At 41.2% G+C, this 26,743-nt stretch overlaps 1 protein-coding gene across 3 annotated transcripts in view; it reads left to right on the top strand.

The window, feature by feature from the left end:
* Positions 1-26,743, top strand: part of TSNARE1 (t-SNARE domain containing 1) — a 209,151-nt gene that overhangs the window by 13,188 nt on the left and 169,220 nt on the right. For all 3 annotated transcript variants that reach the window (XM_063300282.1, XM_063300281.1, XM_063300283.1), the window contains exons 2-3: positions 18,763-18,840; positions 23,920-23,989. In XM_063300282.1, coding sequence (XP_063156352.1) covers positions 18,763-18,840; positions 23,920-23,989 — 148 coding nt within the window. The remainder of the gene's footprint in view (positions 1-18,762; positions 18,841-23,919; positions 23,990-26,743) is intronic.

The following is a 26,743-nucleotide window of genomic DNA, read 5'->3' as shown; positions in this document are numbered from 1 at the left end:
TTTATGTCCCCCGGCTTTCCCTCACCCCACTCCCTGCCTGTGAGAACTGTAAGTAAGATGCTCAAACAGGTCCATTAATCTCCATGTGGCTGGAGATCATGAACGGATGGCTTTCTCCAGAGAAGCAGTGGGTTTACTACCTCTGTCTGAGGATTGAAATATGCCAGAGGCACCAAGGTATGAGTACCATACCATGAGCACTATGGTAATGGTAAGTGGGAAAGAGCGTGGGAGACGGGGCAGAGAGATGCTGCCTAGGGAATGGTCAGATAAGAGAGGGCATAGCCCACAGCTACATAATGGGTGGGGAAGGGACCCTCCCTAAGTTCTTGGTCTGTGAAGGTGATGGTGGGAGAGTTGTGCTTTCAGACTTGCAAGATTGATGTCAGCATCACCAGGTAGACCAGACAGGAAACACAACCAGAAAAGCTAAGTCTACTTTATTGTAAAGCTGTGTTAACAGAATCTTGCAAATATTAATACAATTCTCACCCCCTCCCAGTCTCCTTTACAGCAGTTTCCCTACAGTTCGGCACGCACACAGGCAGGGCTACTGTATCTTATTTACAAATACCAAGGATCAGATCTGGCACCATAATTATCATCCACATCTTCATTGAGAGTAGGTTGGTATAGCAGACTAGACTGGAATAAAATGGGGTTAAAATAGTTTGTAGCTCAGCATGTTGTGGGACTCCAGCCATTGTTCTAGCACATGCTAGCATTGTGTTAAGCTATACTATGGTGATGTCATGAGTAAGGATGGCCAGCAGGGGGCTCCCATCCAGGCTGTCAAGCGCATGCGTAGCACTGAGGAATTAGGTGGCCATTCCAAGAGACACAGATCGGCCCGCCTTAACCTTTGGGGTTTATATGTCTGGGTTTTTCCCACGCTTCTTCAGTTTGTTAGAATTTTCCTGTTATGTAGCAGCAATAAAACACTAGAGACCTGTTCCTTGTCTCAGCGTGGTTCCTGGCTGTTGGGACAGGTGGATTGTTTAATCATCCCATGTCTTACGATCATAGTAATTGTTCTGTTAACTCTGTTAAGGCTCAGTTCTATAAGCCCACCCCATTTTTAGTAAACTATTAATTTGCTACTAGTTTACTAAGCTCTTCTTCCAGAGAGTAGTGAAGCCATTCTACAGTTCAGAGAAGATGCATTGAAGAGGTCAGCTTGCTCACCAAGATCATCTGGACCATTTTCTTTGATTTTTGCACTTCAGTTTTTAAAGGAAGTTATCCGTAACAAAAAGGCCCAGAGATGCCCATCAACTCCACATCAGCTAGACCAGCAGTAGACAACTTACAGCACATAGGAACTCCAAGATCAGTTCTGTGGCCCTGGAGCCTCCATCTTAGATCATGCTCCCAAAACTCTAGAAGTCTAAAGGCCTTAACTTTCCTTAGCACTGCTATACCTTGTTCACCACCCACCCTGCAGAGGCTCCACAGCCTCAAGCTTCTGACCACTTGGTTTCAAGGATTTGTACTACAGCTCTGGCAACTTTCTGAGAAGCAATTGCAGGTGTCTCTGGAAGGGCAGAGATGTTTCCAGGATTATGAGAAATAGTAAATGTTCATCAAATGGCATTTCTGTATAAATACAGCCAGGTTAAAGGAGGCAAGTAAGCAAATCAAAGTCAGTGGCTGGGGGGAGAAGAAGACTCTCTCAGCTTCCTTGCAGGCCACATCAATGAATAATAAAGGAGGCTTTGTTTCTGTTTTAGCAGGAATGTGTTTATGATGCCTGCTGGTGCACCTGCAGAGAGCTTTATAAGGTGTTCAGCGTTATTGGTCTGCAGGAATATACTGTACAAGGGAAAGCAAGAGGAAGCTGTTGCATGTTGTGCCAATCTCCTTCTGGGTGAAATAGCTGTCTCCAGTTAGGCAGCTTTTGGGTTTGTTCACAATCCCAAGAATTCCCAGCTCATCTGGCTACTATCCATGCTGTCTGAATTCTGCAAGCCAAGTTTTGTGTAGTCTCAACACAGAAGGCTGGAAAAAAGGACCCTCTACAAATGTGTTGGTTTGGAAGATGCTTCACAGTCCTTGGATCTATTCATCTGCAACCTTAAGAAGTGGACTGGATCAAACCAGGATGGGCAACCTGCAGCCTTGGGTCCCTAAGTGGCTTTCAGGTCCCTTTCCTGCATTTGGTTGTGGCCGTGAAGATCAATGGCACACTTGAGATGGGAAACTAAGCAAACTTAGACCTAAAATGGGCATATCATATTTAAAAACAAGCAAGCAAGGAAACTAGCTTTTCTCACATATGTGATGGGACCACCTTTGTGGCCTTCAGCCCCCAACTCCACATAAATATTGTGCAGCTTGTGGCCACCAAAAGCTTGTCTACCTCTGATCTAGTATTGCATGTCAAACACTTCTAAGCAGGGAAGTATCTTCTATGGCTGCACCCATTGGGCACAACTCTTACTGCTGAACTTAGCCTGCCTTTTCCTCTTAATGGGCATACTTTTTAATGTCTCTGTGTGAAAGTATCTACCTCCATATTTTCCATCCTGCCTCATAGAGTAAAGCAACTGGGGAAGAATGAGAGAACAACTGTGGGTTGGGTGGCACAATGGATTTCTTGTAAACTCCATCCTGGGACCAAAACGCTTCCATTTCATTTCTTTCAAAATGCGCTTTGGGAAGTGGTTTAAGAACAGTGAGCACTTTGTATACTCAGAGATAGTAATAGAGTAAGTATGAGATGGTAATAGACTGTTGCAGTCATCACAGATAGTTTTGGTGGTTCTGTAGCAAGGAAGGGGTTTTTGCTAATGTAGAAAAGACGATCACCAAAAAAGCATTGCCCAACTGTCCTTCTCACCCAATATCTTCCTTCGAGATACTATATTCCTTTGTCTCAGACATTGCAATGTGCAAGTAAAGCGTTCAGCCTGAAAATGAAACATTAGAATCACGCTTTCAGAAAAGCCAAGGAGTTCCGATGAGGTGGTTCATTTATTAATTATTTAACTTTCCACCCATCTGGTTTTCAAGGCAACTCAGAGTCCCAAGCCAATCAGAACAGAATGGATGTCATTCAAACAGCAGCTAAAGCATTAGGATCGATTCAACCACCCCAAAAAGCCTGGATAAGAAGATAGTGTTGACTTTTCCTAACGGTGGGAAAAAGGGAGACAGAACAGAAATTGCGAAGGAGTGTTCCGTAGATTGGAACAGGAAAATGTTCTCCTTCATGTGCCCAACTGAAACTCTCCATTTTTACTATTTTTTTTCCCAAGAATGTATAAAATGTCTTTGCAGTTTGGTTTCCCAGGACAGATGCATTTTTCCAAAGCAGACAAGGACATTGGTGAACTTCTTGTCATAAAGTACTTTGGTTGGACACACAAACTCTATTATGCCATCCTGCTGAGGCAGAACAACATTGCTTTCTTTATTTTATTTTTTTTCTCTTCTGAAAACACTCAATACATCTTTGGTCAAAGTTCAGCTAGTCATTCTGTTGCTGAGCCCTCTGGGAATGCCCTCGGCCAAGCGTGCCTCCTATTAGGAGATTATCCTCTTAATTCCATTATCTCTTTCTAATGGCTTTTTAATGTCTTCCCCATATTTACAAAACGGAGCTTTTATGCATTCTGAGCTCCTCCAGCATATTTGCAAGCAAGGATGGGGTTGGCAGCATGCCCCGTCACTTGGAAGGATCGATGGTCCAGTGCTGGAAATGACAAAGGTATGCCGTGGTGGACAATTGCAATGCCTGCAGTTTCTTGGCCAAGAGCTCATGGGAACAAATTGGTTGATGATTAAGGTTTCAAATAGAGTTACTGGGACTGAGATCATGGTTGGACAGCTTCTGGCAAGCAAAAGCAATGGGGAACCACGTGATTTGCTTAACAACCGCATGGTTTGATTAACGTATGATTTGCTCAACGGCCGCTGCAAAAAAGGTCGTAAAATAGGGTCAGATTCACTAAATGGCTGCTTCGCTTAGCAACCAAAATTCCAGTCCCGGTTGTGGTTGTTAAGCGAGGACTACCTGTAAAGATGGAGCAAGATTCTCTTCCTCTTAAATCCAAAACAGGGATTGTGATTTCTGGGGAAGTGGAAGCATTTCAGAGTACATGGTGAAACTCTGCTCTTAGTCATCTCCGGGTCTGCCCTGGAACTGAAAGCAGGTCTCCAAAGATCAATGGGGGAATCTCCCCTGATCTGCATTAGAATCTAGTCCAAAGCTACTACACACCCTTCTTTAAATCTGTGATCTGTCATGGATATTATACTTTCTATGGACCCTAATATCCTTCTGTGAAACCAAATTATTGCCTTTCATTCTTTGCCCAGCTCTTTAGATCCAGACTTGGCAAGTTTTGCTCTCCTCTGCTTCACATGATAATCTGAGCTGATCACGCAGATGGGATATCCTGTCTTTTAAATACGTGTGTTACACTTTAAAAACTCTTTGGTTTTAATGTATTATAGAAAGTAGTTCTCGGTCAGAGAGAGACTCAACTTTACACAAGTGGGTTATGCCTGTTTGTTGCTGAAATGCTGAAGATGTGTTGGCTATTAGACATCCCTCCCCTTTGGGGTAAGCAGCCTTAACTATTATTATTATTAATAATAATGAAAATAATAAAGCAAGTTCTACAAGTGCACAGTATCTGAATAGAATCACTGACTTATCTGTGTTGATGTTTGCTCTCCAAAACAATAAAAGAGTTTCATCTTTCATAGTTTTATTTTATCAGTCGATTCCTTTAGTACTTTTTGTTCACAAAGAGTGATTCTTTTTGGCACCGTTCAGTGGAAGTGAGAGGTGGAGAAAATTTTAGGTTATTTTTCTTACTGCACAACGAACCTTGGGCCACAAACAACACAGCGAGTGCCTCACTTTCAGCATTTCTGGTTGTGATCTCTGATCACAATCAAGATACTTGCTGAAGAACATTGAGTTTCATTGCCATGCACTTGGCTCAGGTGTCGGTCACACAACTGGGTTGCCAAACGCTAATAGTTCTTGCTTTCCACCATGAACTCATTTCAAGTCAGGTTAGAGGTTTAAATCTCAAGTAGGAGGTCTGAGAAAGCGAAGCCCTGGAGAATTACCTTTTTCATATCTCTCTAGTCAGTTGGTGCATAATCCGATCAGCCAGGTGGACTGTGCTGAGAAAGACAGACTGTTTAGTTTTGAAGCAAAACTTCAGTGTATATTTGCTCTCTAAAACAGGTCAAAAACTTCCATTTGATTGGCAAAGTCTAGATATCACCTTAGGTCTTAAAGGGAATAGGAGAGAATAGATCTCTTCAGCTGCTGGGAGGCACTACCCAGAAGCATCTGCAGAAGGGGGCCAAATGAATCAAGATGGCGGTACATACACACACACACACACACACACACATGTAGACAGGAATAGGACTTTGATCACACTGCTGCAACTGCTATCTTGACTTTTTTGACCCCCACAACCTCTCTGCAGATGCGCCTGGTGCTACCCAGATGGAAATATCTTGGTGACATTATTAAAAATATTAACACAAGGGACACAGTAGCATGATTAAGAAATACACATTTGGTCAAGAACATTTTAGTTGTGCTCTGGATGCCTCCTTTCTTATATAGCAGATCAAACGGTTGGCATAAAAGATTTCCAGCACATATTCCAAATTCCTTGGATAAGAAAACTCTGGAGCAAATCTTGGATGGTTCAGAATTTTCTTCACTGCAATATGAAACACTTTCTTCTCACTTTCAACTGGAGTCTAGTCTAGATTCTCTTTGGGAAGGAAATTCAAAATCTCCCAAGCTACTTTACTGGAAGAGGGCAACATTCCTTTGGTCCCCATTATAATACAGAACCTCTTAATCTTTTGCACCAATTCCTTTGCTGAAACGCAATCACCTTGCACTTTTTCATGCTTTCATGCTTCTGCTAAGTAAAGTACCAATTTCTGCGCTGCCTGTAGATTCTCTCTGCTCAGGGGCATCCACAGGGAAGGTCCTTCCCACACTTGCCAGACTGTTTTCCAACACCTTGTCTTTGGAAAACTCTGCTTTCCAAACTCTGTTTCGTATGTATGGTCCCCGTCCTCTTTTGAATAGAACGCATTCATAAAATTAATACTTCCAGGTAAGCTAATAGAGGGAGGGAGGGGGAAATTGATCAAGTCTTCCAGCTTTTGCTAGCTGGAAGGTCCTGTGGATGCTTCTGCCTTTACTGCAACTTTCAAAAATGCAGTTTTCTGTCCCTTCGAGCATCGGTCTTTGGATCTGCGGAATGGGTTTCTGCGTTGAGCTGCGTTGAGTTTTCACAAGTCATCCGTATTGTGGGTCTGTGTTATCACTTCATTTCTGTTGCAGTGTATTTTTAACAGCTGGCAAAGGATGAAGCTCTTTTCCTGTAGAGATGCCTTCTTTTCCTCCTCCCACACTTGCCAGACTGTTTTCCAACACCTTGTCTTTGGAAAACTCTGCTTTCCAAACTCTGTTTCGTATGTATGGTCCCCGTCCTCTTTTGAATAGAACGTATTCATAAAATTAATACTTCCAGGTAAGCTAATAGAGGGAGGGAGGGGGAGATTGATCAAGTCTTCTAGGTTTTGCTAGCTTAGCCTTGCTGAATCTGCAATTCTATTTTCTTTATGGAGTTCTTAACTTAGCATTGCCAAGGCAATTGTCTGGGGGAAGTGATCAGTCATCATTCAGAAAAAGATGTTAGAGATAGTTGGATGCAACACACACACACACACAGAGGTTAGGATCCCAGCTTTGTTCCAACCTCCCCCCCCACACACACACTTTAGATACATTTTCATCTGAGAAAAATCCTTTCCAATTCAAAAGCACATTAGCACATTAGCCAAAATATTTGACCTACCTAGTGACACAGTTTAAATATGAAATGATATCACGTGTATTTCCCAAAAGCGATACAGGAGCTGGATTGGAATAATACTTCAGTTTTTGCACTTCTTTAAATTTTGGGAAACTGTTCTCCAGTTTAAAAAGAAGCAGTGACAAATCTTAGGGAGAAATGCGTGGGGTCATTTTGAAGGAAGTTGCCTGTGTTGTTTGGGAAAATTGCGTAAGAATGTTGATGGATTTTTGTGCAGAAGAAAATTTAAAAATGTAGATTTATGGAAAGAAGATATTCTAACTAGTGGGGAAACAAGGTGACACAAACTTTTGCTTAAAAAAAATGTAGCTCTTGTAGAAATAGAAACGATGAATTTATCCTTTCCTACATTCTGTGTGGGATGTATTTATTTATATTTCTCTGTATCAAATGAAATATATATGGCTAATTTAAATATGAGAGCCAGTTTGATACAGTGGTTAAGGCCCTGGGCTAGAAACTGGGAGACTGTGCGTTCTAGTCCTGCTTGAGATGCAAAGCCAGACGGGTGACCCTGGGCCAGTCGCTCTCTCTCAGCCCTAGGAAGGAGGCAATGGCCAACCACTTCCGAAAAACCTTGCCAAGGAAACTGCAGGGACTTGTCCAGGCAGTCACCAGGAGTCAACACTGACTTGATGGTATGACAACAACAGCAATAATACCACCACCATAGAATTATAAAAAGGCTCATCAGTAATTAAAGCTTTCTTACATAAGTGAGCCTACAAATGGCCTTCTTAAATTCTCCTCCAAGTTGTGGAAAGAAAAGAAAAATGGTAGCCTATTTACCTGAATTTTTTGAAGTCCAGATTCTCTCTTAGTGCCTCCGCTAAGACAATCTCCTGGAAGGATACTTCTTGGATTCAGTTGGTGTGTGGGAAGCCAAGGAAAGTCAAACTACTGGTTCAATAAAATAGAGGACAAAGCAACATGCCTTAATGATGGATTGCTCATCTCCTACGGGCGGGGGTGTCCACAGGGTGTGGTCAGAAAATCAAGATGGTGGCCACAGCAGCACAATCAAAGCTCTTGTCAATTTTTCTGCCTGTAGCATAGCCAGAGATCGTTCTTTGCTTAAGAAATTATTTCTTATTGTCTCTCTTCATGGAGAAGGGTTTTTTTTTAGGAGTGGGCCCTGTCTTTGAGGGAAACCCACACTTTGCCATCATTTCAGTAGATGAAGGAGAAAATCAACCTGAAGATCAAGTGGAATCTTCATCATAAAGCTGGATGGTGAAAAAGAGCATATACATATATATATATATATCTTGATTGTTGGTTTCCTTTTACGGATTATGAGAATTGTGCTTTCATGGCTACATCATAGGTTAAGAAATCTGGGGGGAGGGGAATCAGCTATATCAGCCTGGGGGTTATCAAGAATTATTCTTTTATAAGGTTCCTCCAGTGTCACTTTTGCTCATAGGCAAGAAACACTAAGGGCATGACTTTTTGTGGTTTAAGTAAAACTACGCTATAATTCTTAGCTTTCCCAAGCTCCTTTCCTGAAGATCATGATTTTAGATTTATAAGAGGTGAGGATTCAGCTGGTTTTGGGGTTCCTCTGACTTCATGTCAGTGAAGATGTTGCCCTGATCAGTACAGTAATCCTCACTTAATGACCATAATAGGGACCAGAAAATTGGTTGTTAAGTGGTGTGGTCATTAAGTGAGTCACCATGTGACTGGGCCTGATTTTACAACCATTTTTATGACAGTTGTTAAGTGAATCCAGCTTCCCCAATGGACGTTTTTTGGTGGCAAAAAAGGTCACAAGTTGTGATCACGTGACCGCAGGATGCTGCATCTGCTCGTAAATGTGAGCTGGCTGCCAAGTGCCTGAATTGTGATCATATGACTGTGGGGGGTGGTGTGATGGTTTGTGACAGTCATAAGTGTGAGCACAGGTTGTAAAGCACTTTTCCGAGACTGTCGTAACTTTGGACCATCGTTAAACCGCCATTAAGCTCTGACTACTTGTATGTATCCCTTGTTGTGTGCTTCCTCATTGGCTGCATTTCATGGCTATCCTTTCAATTCAATTTCTTAGATGTCAAAATTCCCCTTCCTGATACAACTGTTGCTGTTTCTCAAAAAGCGTGTTTGTGTGGAGTGCAGAACACAGCACAAAAACTGCAAAGTAACACTCAGCTGTATGAGTTTGAAATCTACCTTCCAGTGGAATGTCTAAACCTGTTTTTTTTTTCCTGCTGTATCAGCCCTTGTCAGGGTAGGAAACATGTGCTTGTTCTGAAGTTGCTAATAGGGGCAATTATTAAGGACTGTGACAAAGATGCTTAAACCCAGCTGTGTGGTGTCCTCTTTTCAGGAAAACAGGGTAGGGGTGGGGGAACCTTGATAGACAGATGAGATCCTTGGACCTTATCTGAAAGAGAAAGGAAATAATTACTTGCCTTGCTGTTCCCTTTAAACTGGCTCAAGAAAAGCAGAAGGGCTGGTTGCATGATTGTAAATACTTCGGAATCCAGTCCTCCTTTCCTTACGGCAGAGAAATATAAAGCTTTTATAGAGAGAAGCCGACACTGACAGCCTCAAGACCTCTCCTCTGGTTTCTAGATCTGAGTCTTTGTGTGTCCAGAGAGAAAAAGTTGACATTATCAGCCATTATCCATGTTCTTGTCAACTCCAAGCTAGATGACTCAAATGCACCACAATCACAGCTGTCTGTGAAGATTGGACAGTTCATTAGAATAAAAGATGTTTACTAAACTTCTGATTGTGGCTGTGTTTTAGGGAAGTCATGGAAGTTCATCATGGCTTAGGACTAAGTTATGTAAAGTATTGTCTTAGTAGGTGGCAACATATAGCTGGGTCATCTCAGCTTCATTGTTTAATCATTGCATGGTGCACTATCAGGGGATGTCTGGTCCACAATCCAAGATGTCCCCAAAATCCAAGTGTTGCCTCTGAATAGCAGAGCAATTCAAGCTTTGCCATTTGCAAGGCAAGCTCCATTTTGTCTATATGTGCCTGCAGCATCATGACACGGGTGCAAAAGGGGAGGAACTTGCATTATGACTTCCCAACCCGTGTCTTGATATATGTCCCCCTTGCAGATACGTATGGCTGTAGGCTAGAAGCAGAGGATAAAAATATACTGGCAAAGGTAAACCACTGCCACATTAATGCTAAGAAGTTGTTTCCCATAAAGTGACAAGGAGTCAAGCTTAACTCAAAGGAGGTTTTACTGACCTCCTGAAGAAAATTAAGTAGAGAAATACTTGCCTCCATGATTGATTGATTGATTGATTGATTAGGTGCCATCAAGACAGTGGAAAGTCTTAGCAACCACATGGATAGATTTTCTCCAGGATGATCTGTCCCCAACCTGGTCCTTCAGGTCTCCCAATGGTGCCCCCTTTGTGTCTGTAACGGAGTCCCTCCCCCTTGCTGCTGGTCATCCTCTTCTTCTCTTTCCTTCCACCTTTCTCAGCGTTAGAGCTTTTTCCAGAGATGCGGCCTTCTCCTAATGTGTCCAAAGTAGAATAATTTGAGTCTCATCATTTGTGGTTCATCTCGATTGATTGGTTTGATGAGAAATACCTGCCTCCACACATACTTTAATTTATTCAGTTAAATAACTCTTTCCTGGCAAGGTAGATGATTTCTGGAGGAACCATCTCCCTAGAGAAATTCATCTGGCTTCTTCCTTCTTGTTCCTTTGACACTCTCCAAAGGTCTCTGTAGTTTCCCTCAGCATTTATTTCTGAGGTGTACCTCTTGAGGCAGGGGGATGTGCAAGGAGGGGTTCAAAACTGTCCAGATGGTGGGCACAACCATACAGTATGATTGAAACCCCATCCTTACATTGCAAGGCATGTAAAAAAGGGCAGAGTTTTGATCACATGGTTGTGGCTGCCACCTTGACTTTTTTGACTCCTCTCCCCACAAACACCCCTGGCCTAAGACCTGAGATGCAAAAGGTCCTCAAAACTTTGAGGGCCTTCCAAAGGTTCTCACCAAATTGTCATACTAAATATGACAGATGGGGGGATTTTTTAATGTATGGATGTAGGAGCATGATATGACCTGTTTTACTTAAAATTCATAAGCAAGTTTACAGATTTACTTGGGGTTAAATGTAGATCAACCCAAAACAAGCCACTCAAGTATCAAATGATGCCCTCAGGGCAGAAAACCATACAATCCTGGTTAACTATGACTCCTGACCAATTGTGTTTGGCTGATTTTTTGGGATATTTTCTGAATCTGCAGCTTTTTCAATAGAGGGATCAATATATTATTTAGGGGAAGTTCTTTTTGATGCAGAGGAGATATAATAAATTGACAGGTGCTCTAACAAGTGGACACATATAGGGTAAATACTTACAATCATATTTCAATTATTGAACCATCCATCCATCCATTCATTTTTCCTGGTTTTACGTCCCACTTTTCCTCCAGGGACTCAAGGTGCCCTGCTTAGCACTCCTGTCTCTAGTTTTTCAGCCCACCAACAGCCATGCATCATGGCCTGGGCTGAATATCAACCATGTGAGACTAAATTTGAACCTGTGTCTTTCCAATCCTAGTCCAGCCTCTCCACAACTACAAAACACACATTTGTGATCAAAGGGGAGGCAAATGGTAGCTGTGATGGATGATCGTGGACGTTACTCTCTGTTATGCCTTCCAGCTTGGCTCATCTTGACTATCTTGAACCTCAGTTGCCCAAACTCTTTAATGAGGAAGGTTACAATGTCCATAGACCCTCCAGCAACTCAATCAAGGCCCAGAATACAGTTTATAGGCTTTGAGATCTAGCCCAGTGTGTACGTGCATTTATCTATGTATTTGTCAAGCCACCGTGGTGGCATGAAGACATCTGTTTTCTATTAACTGTTTATTACTTGCATATGGAAACATGTCAATAGAAGTTCTTCCCTGCAATCTTTGAAATGCAGTCTTGTTGCACCTCTACTTACGCAGTGCCAGCATTATTCGCTGCCCAGAGTCACTTTTCGTGAGATGGGCGGCCGTATAAATTTGATTAATAAATAAATAATAAATAAATACCCATTTGCGCACAGGATTGGACTGGAAAGCACATGTTACCTTGGATATTTTGCAAACAAATTGGCATTTTCCACTAGGCTGGGTTTCCTTCATTGAAAAATGAATTAAGCCTCCCTCTTAATTCTCTCCTGTGCAATAAATGACTGAAATCATGTTGTCACCGACAAGCCCCATCAAACGGAGGTTTGGGTAAGACATTTTCCTTACGTGTTCATTCTCAATTTCTTCCCCACCCACCCTCCACCCGCTCCAGTTTGATGTTCCTCCTTATTGATTAAAAAGCAGGATAGTTCTTAATTTGTAAAGCCAGCCGAGTGAAACCTGTTACCTAAATTAGAAACCACTTATAACACACAGCTTGCTCATGGGCTGGGATTATTTTACAGCTCTTCTCTTGAAACTTCCAAATGAAACAAAACATTGTTAAATAAATAGTTCAAGTGTGTTAAACCCAGGCTGCAGTTAGCTAACATCTTCCCTGATCAGAAGGCAATTCCTCCTGCCTTGGATAAAAGCCTAATAAATCAATGTTGAATCTCCCCAAAGTGCAAGGTTTTCATAACATTCAAGATGGGTATAGACCTCTTTTTCTGGAGGGTTCTTAGTTCTATTTACAAGTGTGTTGGGTTCGCTTCCAAGTTTTACGCTTCTTTTCTTGCTGTTAGGTATTTAAAATTGAATTTCATTTTAACTGCCTTATTAAATTTAACTTTCATTTAAGTGTTCTATAAGTTGATACTGAATTTTACTGTAAGGCATTTTTGGAATATTGTCACCCGCAAGGCAGTTAAGAAATATGGTAAGTGGGTAGATAGGAACATATCTGGACCCACTTAAAACATTTTAAAAGTTAGGAGGGAATGTGAGAACCATCTCTTCCTCAGTCACCCTGAATGTCTTTTGGGGTTGCTGTTGGTGGTCTGTCAAAGAAACTTTATGCTGTGATGACGACAATGAGACATCAAGTCAGTCTCGAGTCTTAGCGAACACATAGTGTAGATAGACCTCCTCCAGGACAATCTATCCCCAACCTGGTCCTTCAGATCTTCCAGTGGTCCATCCATGTTGTTGTTGTTTATTCATTCAGTCGCTTCCGACTCTTCGTGACTTCATGGACCAGCCCACGCCAGAGCTTCCTGTCGGTCGTCAACACCCCCAGCTCCCCCAGGGACGAGTCCGTCACCTCTGGAATATCATCCATCCATCTTGCCCTTGGTCGGCCCCTCTTCCTTTTGCCTTCCACTCTCCCTAGCATCAGCATCTTCTCCAGGGTGTCCTGTCTTCTCATTATGTGGCCAAAGTATTTCAGTTTTGCCTTTAATATCATTCCCTCAAGTGAGCAGTCTGGCTTTATTTCCTGGAGGATGGACTGGTTTGATCTTCTGGCAGTCCAAGGCACTCTCAGAATTTTCCTCCAACACCACAGTTCCAAAGCATCAATCTTCCTTTGCTCACCCTTCCTTATGGTCCAGCTCTCACAGCCATATGTTACTACGGGGAACACCATTGCTTTAACTATGCGGACCTTTGTTGTCAGTGTGATGTCTCTGCTCTTAACTATTTGATTGAGATTTGTCATTGCTCTTCTCCCAAGGATTAAACGTCTTCTGATTTCCTGACTGCCGTCAGCATCTGCAGTAATCTTCGCACCTAGAAATACAAAGTCTTTCACTGCTTCTACGTTTTCTCCCTCTATTTGCCAGTTATCAATCAAGCTGGTTGCCATAATCTTGGTTTTTTTGAGGTTTAGCTGCAAGCCAGCTTTTGCACTTTCCTCTTTCACCTTCATCATAAGGCTCCTCAGTTCCTCTTCGCTTTTAGCCATCAAAGTGGTGTCATCTGCAGGTCCACCCATAGCAGCTATAATTGAATCCATCCCCCTTGCCGATGGTCATCCTCTTCTTCTCTTTCCGTCTTTCCCAGCATTATGGACTGTTCAAGGGAGAAGACACATCATCTGTAGTCATCATGATGGTAAGCACCATCAGTTTCTTCTAAAATGCCAAAAAGATCATCTTAAAAATAAATAAGAGCTCCAAAAGTGGTTGGAAAGTTTCTTTTGAAGCCAAATGTCAAGGTGAGTTTGGAACTTTCTGAGTGGGAAGAACAGTTGAAGCATTTAAAAAAAAAATAGAGGGGAGACATCACAAATATGGAGAATTTGTAGGCAAGCTTCAATGTTCTTCATGCTATATAATAAAATTTCAACCTTGCACCCCAGGAAAACATTTCTCCTCAAAAGTCTTGAGTGTGGCCTCCCTATCCCTTGTTCAAAGTCATTGACGAATCCTCATTTTTAAAATCTGTAATAAGGATATTTATGTATTTCAAGATTTTAATTTTGATTCAATTGAACAGTAGACCAATCTCTTTCTACTTTAATGCTCACCTGAAGGGTTTTTTCATCCTGGCCCCGAAAATGTTGTGCAAAACTCCTCAAGTTAAATAATTATTTATCTCTCTTACTCTTTCTCTTTCTTTTCCTAATCCTCTTAATTTTCAATATTTCCATACTCTTGTAGTAGAGTTGGCTTGGCAACAGCCTGCTCTGTAATCATGTTAGGGGTCCATAAAGTACCCATTTCCTGCCTATTTCCATTGGAGTAATTCTAAATTGTGAAAGATAAGCAGGACAGAAATGAATGGCTGAGGATGAGGGACAGTTGCTTTGTTCTTTCTGCGCTGCTGTTTATTAATGTGCAGTCTAAATAAAGAAACAAAAGGCGAATGAAAACAAGTTAATTAAAAAAAATATATAATGTCAGGCAAGGTCTGATTAAACCTTGATTACAAGCTGGAAAGCGGTTTTCTATTTCCGCTGATTTTGCAATCATAAATCACGGCTAGACTTGTGCCCCGAAAGGTGAAAATAGTTTTGACAGTTTCTCCTTCATCAAAGGAAGTTACACTCAGAGATGACACAGAATAAAGTTTGGAAAGTTGACGGTATTAGGGATGTGTGTTTTTTTCCCCCTCTGTTCACTGTTTTGGAACTCCTTACAATAACCCTGGAAGGTGAGCCTGCATTTTCATTCCTGTAAAATTTAGGAAGACAACTCACAGTCAAATTTCTTCTTGAATTTAGTCTGCACTGATTTCATAAATAGTTCTTATTTAAGTTTTGTTGTTTATTCGTTCAGTCGCTTCCGACTCTTCGTGACTTCATGGACCAGCTCACGCCAGAGCTTCCTGTTGGTCGTCAACACCCCCAGCTCCCCCAGGGACGAGTCCGTCACCACTAGAATATCATCCATCCACCTTGCCCCTGGTCAGCCCCTCTTCCTTTTGCCCTCCACTCTCCCCAGCATCAGCATCTTCTCCAGGGTGTCCTGTCTTCTCATTAGGTGGCCAAAGTATTTCAGTTTTGCCTTTAATATCATTCCCTCAAGTGAGCAGTCTGGCTTTATTTCCTGGAGGATGGACTGGTTTGATCTTCTTGCAGTCCAAGGCACTCTCAGAATTTTCCTCCAACACCCCAGTTCAAAAGCATCGATCTTCCTTCTCTCAGCCTTCCTTATGGTCCAGCTCTCGCAGCCATATGTTACTACGGGGAACACCATTGCTTTAACTATGCATTTTGACTATCTTCCGACCTGGGGGTCTCATCTTCCGATGGTATACCGACATATCTCTGGTTGTACTGATCCATTTAGTTTTCATGGCAAGAATACTGGGGTGGGTTGCCATTACCTTCCCCAGGGATCGCATTTAGTCTGACCTCTCTGTCATGACCTTCCCGTCTTGGGTGGCCCTTCACGGTTTAGCTCATGGCATCATTGAGGTGCTCAAGCTCCAGCACCACGACAAGGTAACGATCCTTTGCTGAAGGTGGAACTATGAGTGCTGGATTATTGCAAGCAACCACACACACACACTGACACACATGGAATTAACATGCAAATTACACTGGACAGGTGAGCTGACACGTCTATTAAAAGAGATGCTGGTGAAGTCACAAGTCTGAGGAGAACATATGGTTTAGTTAGACTGAATGGACATTGGGGGTCATTATTGTTGTGCTGGGCTTGATTTCTATATAAACTAACTTCACATAATAAAATTGGGTGTAAGGAAAATGCTGGGCTGAACATAATGTAAGCAAAGAGATTAGAAACACCATAGTTATTGGTTGATCAGACCAAGAAGCCACAGAGGTAAGAAAGTTAAAAAAAAAAAAAAAAACAAGTACAGAAAATATTTTCTAAATGGCAGCAGGGTCTTATTTCCACTCTCTTATACACACATACAGGAGGATATAATATTTTAGCACTGCACTTTATGAAGTCTAACTCATTTTTTACTAGATCCTGTGTTTGTGTCCCCTTCGTATTTACAGCCTTGGTGAGTGCCATCAAATTTTGCTACACCTGGCAAGGACAAGTTCTCTGTAAAATGTTTCTTTTCAGGTCTAACTTGGGTGTTTGTTCTAGTTGCTTCCTTGGATGAAAAGAGACTTGGGGAAAACATGAAGAGAGTTTATGAGCTTCCAGCTATTTACCAGCCGAAGTCCCAAGCTCCCTGCTGCCTCCACCTGTCCGTTTTCCATCTTAGAACAGTTAACTTTGAATTTTGGGGCAGGATGAGTGACAGCAGAGCAGGAGCAGCAGTGTTTGTAAACCAGATTTCATCACAATTGAATACATCTGTTCTTTAGCTATGGAGAAGATGAACAGGGTTCTTCGTCCCAGTTTTCTTCTCCCTCTCTCCAAATCTTAGCACTGGGGACCTTCCAGTCATGTTGATTGGAAGATTTAGATCAGAGAGAAGAAAAAGCTGTCAGGGTATACATTTGCCTGAACATTCCTGGCCAGGGGACAACTCCAAATGCTTCACACAGCCCTACTAAAGAATATGTTCCAGGACATCACTCATTATGCAAGAATACCATTCTTTAAAAGCGGTCCAGTTGGATCCAGAGTTATGTCACTCCCTATAAACTTGTGTGGTACTTGAAATGTAAGCCAACCCCTTCAAGCAGCAGAAGTACAGCAGCTCAGGTGTTGCCAGCTGAAATTGGACAAATAGATTTAAAAAAAAAAATCTGAGTTGGGAAAGTGAATTTGTGTTGCAGTTGTAGAGTGGAAACTGTGGGACAGAGACATCCTGTCGTTCCAGCATGAAAGGAGGAAAGGTGGAGGGGTCAGAAACTCTCAAAAGTCCTTGAGGCAGCTATGAGAGATGATATATGTATATGCTTAGCATTAGACCCTTGAAATCGGTGAGGGGTGAACATAACACCACTTCCCAGTTTAGCAATATGTCAATGCAACCCATTGTTTTCACTGGGCATCTCAGTGTGAGCAAGGTTGGTCCTTGTAGGTCTCTTGGGCTATAGAGTTGTGTAACCTAAGCCCCAAACTGGAGGGGCCCTGGGCAGCCTAGCAATTAAAACGTTGGACTAGGATTGGAAAGACCCAAGTTCAAGATCACCTTCAGCCATGGAAGCTGATGTTGGATGACTTTGGGCCAATAACTGTCAGGCCCAGCCCAAGAACAACGAAGAGTCAGCCCAGTCAAACTCCAGTTCTTTATTTGCTCACACCATATAGACAGAATCTTTCCAGACTAAAGCTGCTCTACCTAACCTAAGGGGAAATAACCTGGGAAGGCTCTAGGGTAGGGACATCCTGGACCTCTTCGTTTTCCCACCATCACCTCCCGGACTGTGCCTCCGCTTATCTCCTCCACCTCCTTGGAATGTGCTCCCGCTTTCCTGAGAACCAGCGGCATCACCAAAATCTACCACAGTAACTCTCTCTTAGCCCGTCACAGGTTTGTTGCTGTGGGGAAAGTTGGAGAAAGAAGCACCCTGTAGCTATTTTGGGTGGAGATGCATATCTATGACAGACTATATTAATAAATATAAAACGCTAAAGACCTTCTTTGTAGCCCACAGCCACCTGCTGATGGAGCTAGAAAATACCAAGCTTAGTTGTGTTTTATTATTGTTGTTTTCCATGTATTTATTACACACCTTTCTATACCAGGACTCCTGGTGGTTTACAACAAAGGCTAAGAACATGACAACCACACAGTGCTCAGTGACAATAACACCAAGACTTTGGTCACTGAACAGAGCAAAGCCCACATAAAGCAGAAGAAAAAGGAGCAGATAGGATGACTTCTCATAACAACCTGAAACATCACGAATCGAATGTCTATTAAGCAAAATGGTCCACCACTCTGTAGAAGGACAGGAAGGCTGATGCCAGGAGCATCTCCAAGGGAAAGACATAGGGTTCCATGATGGGGGTCCTTATGGAGAAGGGTTGCCCCTAAATATTCTCATGGGATGGACAGACTCATTTTGGAGGAGCCAGTCCCATGGTTATTCTGGAGGTCAAGCCCAGCATTTTGCATTGGGTTGGAAATGTATTTGTGCCCCGTCCAGCAAGCAAAGTATTGGTGTTATATGAGAGTAGAAATAACTCTTGCCCCTAGAACTGTGGCTGCCGCATTTTGTCCCAATCATGGTTTATAGGTTGTCTTCAAAGGCAGCCCCATGAAGAGGTTGTTGCAGTAGTCAAGACCCATGGCACTGAGGGTGTGGGAATCACCGTCACCAGGGCTGCTCCATCCAGGAAATGCTACGAGTGGTGCACCAGCTTAAACTGGCAAAGCTCCCACCCAGCCCCCTGACCATGATTTCCACTTCCTATTTTAGCAGGAGTTGCAAATCTCAGAAGATTTCCAAGTTACAGACCTGTGGGTGATTTCATCCATAGCCATCATTCTTGATTGTCACCCTTTTGGGGTTGCCTTATATTTGGACAATATGAAGTTTAGGCTGGAGCTGGTGTGCAGTCTGTGGTCTGATCTAATAACATTTTTCTCTTTTTCTGCTCCTTTCTAGCCACCCAGATCGACCCCAATGAACTTCAGGAACTTTTTCAGAGTACCACTGCCAGCATCTTCCGAATTAATGCCAATGGTTCGTATGTCAGACATCATGGAAGGTTACTTTCTTGAGTCCTTTGTATGCAAAGTATTTAAAAAGAAAAACTTTGGAGGGGCAGCAGATAAATAATTTAAAATTAAAAGAAATATATACCATGTCTTTTTTTTTTCTTCAGATAAGGAGTAAAAATAGTTTGCCATATGGCTTATTCAAGACGTACACATACACTCCAGGCATTGAACAGTCTTGTGTTTTTAATGGTATCATCTGTTGCATCACAGATTTAGGAAGAGGGAACAATCCAGATTTGTTCTTCAAGGTGTTGCCTAATTACCATATTAATTTGCAAATTAAATTTGGAGAGGCAAAGATGGAAGGGACAAAGGATGTAATGTTATGCCCATATTTAGTTGTGATGTTTACGTACTCCCTTGCTTCAGTGGGGCTGTAGAGAGTATCAATGCTCATTTTAAAGTTGCAAATAATATTATTCCCATATACTGGTTCCAAAGTTAGTATAATGTCTGGAATCAGGTTTGTGAACCTGATCAGTGGATCAGGCCATTTGGCGATCAGGATCAGACTTGGATTCATACTGGATTGGTGATAAGTAAGAAATTCCAGGAATGGAGTCTAGACTGGAAGTAAAATCACCATCATCATTATCCTAGAAATGGATGAGGAAGAGGAAGAGGAAGAGGAAGAGGAAGAGGAAGAAGAAGAAGAAGAAGAAGAAGAAGAAGAAGAAGAAGAAGAAGAAGAAGAAGAAGAAGAATTAAACTTGTATGCTGCCTGACTCTGAATGTTTCTAGGTGGCTTACAACAATCAAAGAAATTACAATAAAATCAATAAAATATAAAAGATGAAGATAAAAATGACTAGCATGATGAAGCAAAAGGGTCTTGTTTTCCTTCACCAAAAGCCTGGGAGAAGAGCCACCCACTTCCCAGCTGTACTTTATTAATTAATTAATTAATTAATTCATTCATTCATTCATTCATTCATTCATTCATTCATTCAACTTATATGGCCATCAAACTTGTGAATTGCAACTCTGGGTGGTTGATGCAACACCAAATATCTGATCCTGGCAAAAGTGGTTTATAAAAAAAAATCCTTTGGAAATATTAAATCATTTCTTTGGATAAAGTCCAGTTTCTGTGGATTTGATTGGTTTGCCACACCTAGCTGTGACTTTCCTCACCTTATCAGCACAATGAGGTTATATACTTTGCAAATGATACACTTTGTGGGGTGCCACAGGACTTGGGGTTCTCCATACTTCCTACTTAAGATCTACATGAAGCCACTGGGTCAGGTCATTTGATGGCATGGAGTGAGGTGTCTTCAGGATGGCCAACTATGAGATGCTGTGAAGGTTTTGTTTTGCTGTCTGTAAGATGGGAAATTGAAATTTGTAGAAATATAATCTAGAGTCTGGAGGATCATCCTATCTTCCCTCTGTTGAGGTCATTCTCTCTCTCAGATGAAGTAGATAATTCATAATAATTATGTCCTTTGATTAAAAGATATAATTAATGCTCATTAGAAGTCTGTGTGCTTTCTATTAATGATAAGCCTTCTGATGCAATTACCAGGGAACAAATAATATGGAAGACTGGTTTGATTTACCCAAAGGCACAGGTAAATTCTCCATGTACTTGTGTGAGTGTGTCTGAAATCCATAAACAGAAATATCTCCTGTAGATGAAATTTTGTTTTTGTATATTGCTTTAAAGCCTCAGCCAATGCACATTCAATAAGTTACGAAGACATAAATCTCATGCAGAATTTAATTCTAATTGGAAACCCTTCTTACCTATAATGTTACATCTGAAATTTAAGTTCTCTTATTTATAGAATTATGTACTTTGTTTATTTGGTTCAATCTGGATGCCACCCAACTCCGACCAACTCTGGATGGCTCACAACAATAAAGTAACATAAAAACAGCAAAATAGAAAAAAAAATAATCAAAACAGCCACAAAAATAGCTACAAATTAATCACAAGATTGCACTCCGACAACAAAGCAAACATAATTGCTTTATAGAATTGATAGAATTGATCTATAATTTGATCTATAATTTTCAGTATTGCTCTAATATTTTGTTTAGTACTTGTAGTTAGTATTTTGCCATCTTGGGCTGTGTTAACCAAATATGTTCAGTTTAATGTTCAGCAGGGATAATGATCTGTACCTTACTTTCTGTTCTTTTAAATGTCTTACATTTTTCTTTCCTTACACCTTTTTCATTCAAAATATTTTTTTTTTTTAAATTAAAAACATTACTATGGGAAAGTTATGCAGTTTGGTTGATTGGTTTGATTTACACCTTGCCTTTATTTGTACAATTCAAGGTGGCATACATAAATATATTCTGTAAAATAATTCAGGCATATACTGTACCTTAGATTGTTACTGATTTATCTTTATAGGAAACTGAAAAACCAAAAATCAGGAATCTGGTAGCACTTTTTCTGACTAACAAATTTTATTGAAAGGAAGAAGCTTCTCCATCTTAATAAAATGTGTTAGTTGGAAAAGGTGCTACCATAGCATATTATTTGCCACCTACAATGATTTTTTGTTGTTGTCCTGTAATAAAACAACAACTAGCAGAAATAAGAGAATGCAGAATGTACCAGTCTGGAAATGACTGCCCACTTTCAGAGGTGTTTGGGTTTTTTGTTTTTGTTTTGCTTCCATCTACCTTATAGCTGTGGGATATCCTACAGGTATCCCATCAGTCGTCATGAAGAAAATCTATCTGTGTGGTTGCTAGGAGTCAAAAATGACTTGATGGCACATAATCAATCAATCAATCAATCAACCCCATTTGCCCTGGATTAACCATTAAGCAAAATAAGCATGTGCTCAGGGCACCAACAGAGTATTTTCTCCTAGCTATCATGCCCTTAACTTATTTTGCCTTCTAATCTTTGGGAAGGTGAGTAAAAATAGTTTTCATTTTTTTAAAATTTGCATTTTCCCTTATAACAATTTTAGTAAAAATGTGTTAAAAGTGTTGAAATTCTGCATTTTTTCCTGTTGCCGTAGTTATAAGTAAATTATTTGCTTATGTGGCTAACTGCTGCTTAGTGTGAAATAAATAAATGATTCCACAGAAGGTCGTGGAGAATGAGGGGGCTAAGATCCTGTGGGACTTTCACATCCAGATGGACAGGCAGGTACTGGCCAATCAACCAGACATTGTGGTAGTAGACAAGGACCAGAAGACAGCGGTGGTGATAGATGTAGCGGTGCCATGTGACAGCAACATCAGGAAGAAGGAATTTGAGAAGCTGGAGAAGTACCAGGGCCTGAAGGAGGAACTAGAGAAGATGTAGAAAGTGAAGGCCAAAGTGGTCCCAGTGGTAGTAGGGGCACTTGAGGCTGTGACTTCCAAGCTGGGACAGGGGCTTCAACAGATCCCAGGAGTAACATCTGAGCTCTCTATCCAGAAGAGTGCAGTGCTAGGAACAGCCAAGATCCTGTGCAGAACCCTCAAACTCCCAGGCCTCTGGTGGAGGACCCGAGGATGAAGAAGACACACACCACCCATAGGGGTGAAAAGGGGATATTTTAAAAGATTATATTTGGGGGGAGGATTTCAGCAATGCAATGGGCAAACATCAATTATTTATCTTTATTTATTTTCAGGGCTTATAGACAATGTGCCATTTCCTAATACAGGATTGGGATTCAGCCATGCAGTCCATTAAAAATAACATCTTAAAGAAAATCCCGATGGAACCAGGAATCACACATAAAAAAATAGCAAAATAGAGCACCTGGTTGTTAAAGGCTCCCTGGATTGATGGAAGAACCAGGTTTTCCCCAGCTTTTTAAAAACCAGAAGGAAAGAGACTGATCCCACATTGGGAGTAGTCAATGATGATGATGATGATAATAGTAATAATAATAATGATAATAATTTTTATATGCAGCCTGACTCCCACTGACTCTGGGAAGTTTACAATTGTTAAAACATTTTCAAACACAGAACAATACAAAAAAACTCAAAACAACACAAGACTGGGGGGTGGGGGCATAGTATTTATGGTTTTGTATCTGAGTTCTCTGTTTTTATAGTATCTCTTCTGTCTCCTGAGACTGATTTCAACCCACTGTGCTGGTGGCTGTAGGAACATTTTCTACTGTAACTTTATTTTTCAGAAGGGGAATAATTGTCTCTGACTAAATTTTGGAGCTGACGAATGAGAATTCCCTGTTAAACCGTAGTCAAATTGTGTTGTTATTGCTATAATTAGAGTTCAGAGCTGAATCAGTCCTGTTTTATATCTGAATGAGGTTGTGCAGTGAGCCACAAATTTTTTGCATTACTTGTTTCATTTTGTGTGTTCTGGCTTTGTATATAAAATATAATTAGACGGTGGAGGATTACAAACCATATACTATCAAAAAACTATTTGCAATTTCACAAAGTTAGAGCAAGAGTCTGATGTGTATTGAGGAAAATCTACAGAATTTTCCCGAGTGGCATATCCCTCCTCAGGAGAGGGGATTGGATTAGATGATCTTTAAGATCACTTCTAATCCTTACATACTAAGATTCCATGTAATGGATTCCTCCAGAGGGAGGGGGTTGGACTAGACCAGGCTTTCTCAGCCTTTGGTCCTGGAGGAACCCTTGAAATATTTCTCAGGCCTCGGGGAACCCCTGCACATTCAGGCTCAAACAGAGGCCAGAAGTTACAACATTATTATATTTGTTCCATGATTAGGCCTGTATATACAGTATGCATTAGCAGTGTTCTTAAACTGAAAATAAATATTGAAACTTACCTCTTTAATGTGAAGTTCCCTGAATTTGAGATATTTTTTTAAATAAATCATGGTCTCCCAGGGAACCCTTAGTGACCTCTCAGAGAACCCAAGGGTTCCATGGAGCCCTGGTTGAAAAACCCTGGACTAGACAATATCTAAGGCCCTGTACATTTTAAGATTCCTTGAATTTCTGACAAAGGCTAGCTGTCACACAATGGATTTGGGTTCCTTAAGATCACTGAGATCAGCATTGTTCCATGTACTGTCCCTGAATGCTTTCATACCAACTGTTTTTAATAGACATTGTCTTGTTTTTCCAGTGACATCCCTGGAAAGAAACCTTAAGTCCCTTAGGACAGAAAATGACACACTGGAACTGCGCGATGGCCTGTGAGTCTCTTTCCAAACTCAAGTTTGGTTCATGTTGTATGATGTTGCACTTAAACTCTGGTGCATGAAAAGCTCTGATGCATGAAACTTTGTCCCTTAAGGTGTTGCTAGGATTTTTTTTTTAATTATACATTTGGGGTGGGTCTTTGCATTTCTTTCTTTGTAGGAGAGGCTGTTTTTAATTATGATTTTGATCGTTCACCACTCTGAGCCTTCAGGTTGTGGAGAATGGGATTATATGCCAAAGTTGGTACTGTGCCACAGAAAGTCACCAGGAAGTAGACGGGGTATAAAACTGCCAATATTTAATGGCTTGATGTCAATCTTCGGCACTATCTCATTTGGTAAACCAACCAGTAAAGGGGATGTGATTAAAGTGGTGTAAAATTAGGTGAACTCATAAACCAACACAGCAAAAACATAGTTCCCGGCATGTCATACTTTGGTTACAGCTCTTATTGCTGTACATGAAAACACGCTTTAGAGGAGAGCACAAAACTTCAGTTGGTCCAAAGCTCAACATCCAGAATTTTGACTGGAACCCATTTTTTGGAAGGGTTGGAATTGCTGTTGTGCAAACTTCATTGTCCTTGGTCTGTTCCTAGACATAGTAGCCATCATGGCTCCTTGAAATCCTCAAGGAAGTAGGACCAGGATGTCTAAGGGACTGACTTTTCTCATGTGATGCAGCTTTGCTTTCTCCAGCTAGAAGCCTCCAGATGTAGTGGAGATGGGACTTCCAGAATTGTAGTAAACCTGGGCCAACTCAGTTATTCACAGTTAGGCTCTTGACAGCTTCAGAAACCAAAGTTTGGTTGAGATGCCAGGGGTGGGGTGCTACCAGCCCTTCAAGGTAGACCGAACTAGGGAAGCAAAGTTATGAATGCTAGAACTTTGTTTATTATAAGTTTGCAGTAACAGAATCTTGCAAGTCTGAATGAGCTCCCCACTCCCTCCCTTTGTCTTCAAGACAACTGGGCAGGGAGAAATCTGAGACACTTTCTCAAAGTACATTCCTGCCCCAGACTCAGATTTCTTTTATCTGACCATTGTCTTGGTTCTGGCTCTTCTTCATGCTGCTCAATGTTATTCCTACAGCCCATTACAGGTCCCAAGAATTCTAGCAACTGAGTTTTTCAGTATGAAACCAATATGTTGTCTTGTACACCAGGTTAGAGACTTCCTTGTTTCTTTCTAACATCCATCTTGTGAAAGAGGCTGTTCTCCACTGATCATGGGAAATCCTGCAGCTGGCTGTTTGTGCAAGAACCTCCACAGCCATTATCAGCCTGAGGACTGTCTCTTACAAATGCATTGGCAGAGGTCTGCAAGATGAGTCAATAGGATAAGGCTCTCTGAGATACCAACTTTCAAAGTCTTAGCTCAGGAAGCTTTGCTTTCCTCTCCTTTCACCGCACCCTCAGTGGATATTTTGGTAGCTAGAGGAAGGAGGTTACATTTTCAGGTATGTCTTTGAGATTGAGCGTACTAAGGAATTAAATGTGGAATAATAATAAATAAAGAGTAGAAAAGAATAAACACCAGTCTCTTTTTCCAAGGGATGTATATTGTTGCTCTTGCTTTGTTGGCTTTTAATGAGATATCACACACCCTCTGTCCAAGACTCATTACATCTGTTTCCTGACAGTAGGAGTTTTGATGAATTAATGATGTGCCATCAAGTCAGCATTGACTCTTGGCAGCCACATAGACATATCTTTTTCAAGACTATCTACTCCCAACCTGGTCCTTCAGGTCTTCCAACGGTGTACCTAGAGCAGCTGTAACTGAGTCCATCCATCTTGCTGCTGGTCATCCTCTTCTCTCTTCTTCCACCTTTCCCAGCATTATGGTCTTTTTAAGGCAGCTGGATCTTCACATAATGCCCCCAAATACTTAAGTTTCTATTGGGTAAAGAGAAACAGAAGCTTCCAATATTTGGGATTTCAGATCTGATAGCCCCACCTTTGAGACCAAGTTGGATACTTTTGTATTATGTGTCAGAGCTTGCCTGAAAGTGGATGCACCGTAATAATTAATAATTAATTATAATTAATAATAAGGGTTGCTACCAACCATTGCTGATTTTCATACTCCAATGGTAGTGTAACCTGCTGAAAATGCCATGATGATGATAACGATGATGTCTAAAATCCTAATGAATAAGTACACAGATCATATGAATACCTTCCACCTAGACAACTGAAATTTTAAAAAGGCATATTGGATTGTAGCAGGATAGCAAACAAATAAATAAATAAGCCACATGAAGCCCTTCAAATTTTTGATTGTGAGATTTTAAAGGTTTTAGAGAATATTGCCATTTTTGTTTTAAAAAACCCTTCAGTGCCCAAGAAATCCAAAAGTTCAGTGGGTGCATGTGTGTGTATCTTGAAGCATTAACATTTTTAATGGAGGGCTGGATTTTAATATAAATCTTCCTTGTCCTTTTTAATCTGCTTGTGTACGTTTTATGAACATGATTCCCATCAGTGTTTGGAAATGATGCTTTGAGTGAATTAATATGTTAAACCCTTCAAAGAAATACCTTCATGGTTTAAAATCACTGCAGCTGGATTAAGTTTCTCTAGAGACAGAGTGCTCATCCCGTCTGACAGTCTCCTTGATCTGGGGGGCCACTTGTGATTCAAAAGCAGAAGTAACACTTCTAACTACTGTAATCTATAAAATTATTCTATAATGGGGCAGGCTGAGACCAATATTGGGCGTGTTAACCAAACTTTGCCAATTTGG

Source organism: Candoia aspera, chromosome 3 (genome assembly GCF_035149785.1).
Source record: "Candoia aspera isolate rCanAsp1 chromosome 3, rCanAsp1.hap2, whole genome shotgun sequence".
NCBI classification, from domain to species: Eukaryota; Metazoa; Chordata; class Lepidosauria; order Squamata; family Boidae; genus Candoia; species Candoia aspera.
Note: the sequence above shows the minus strand (reverse complement) of the source record. Positions and strands in the feature narration are given on the sequence as shown.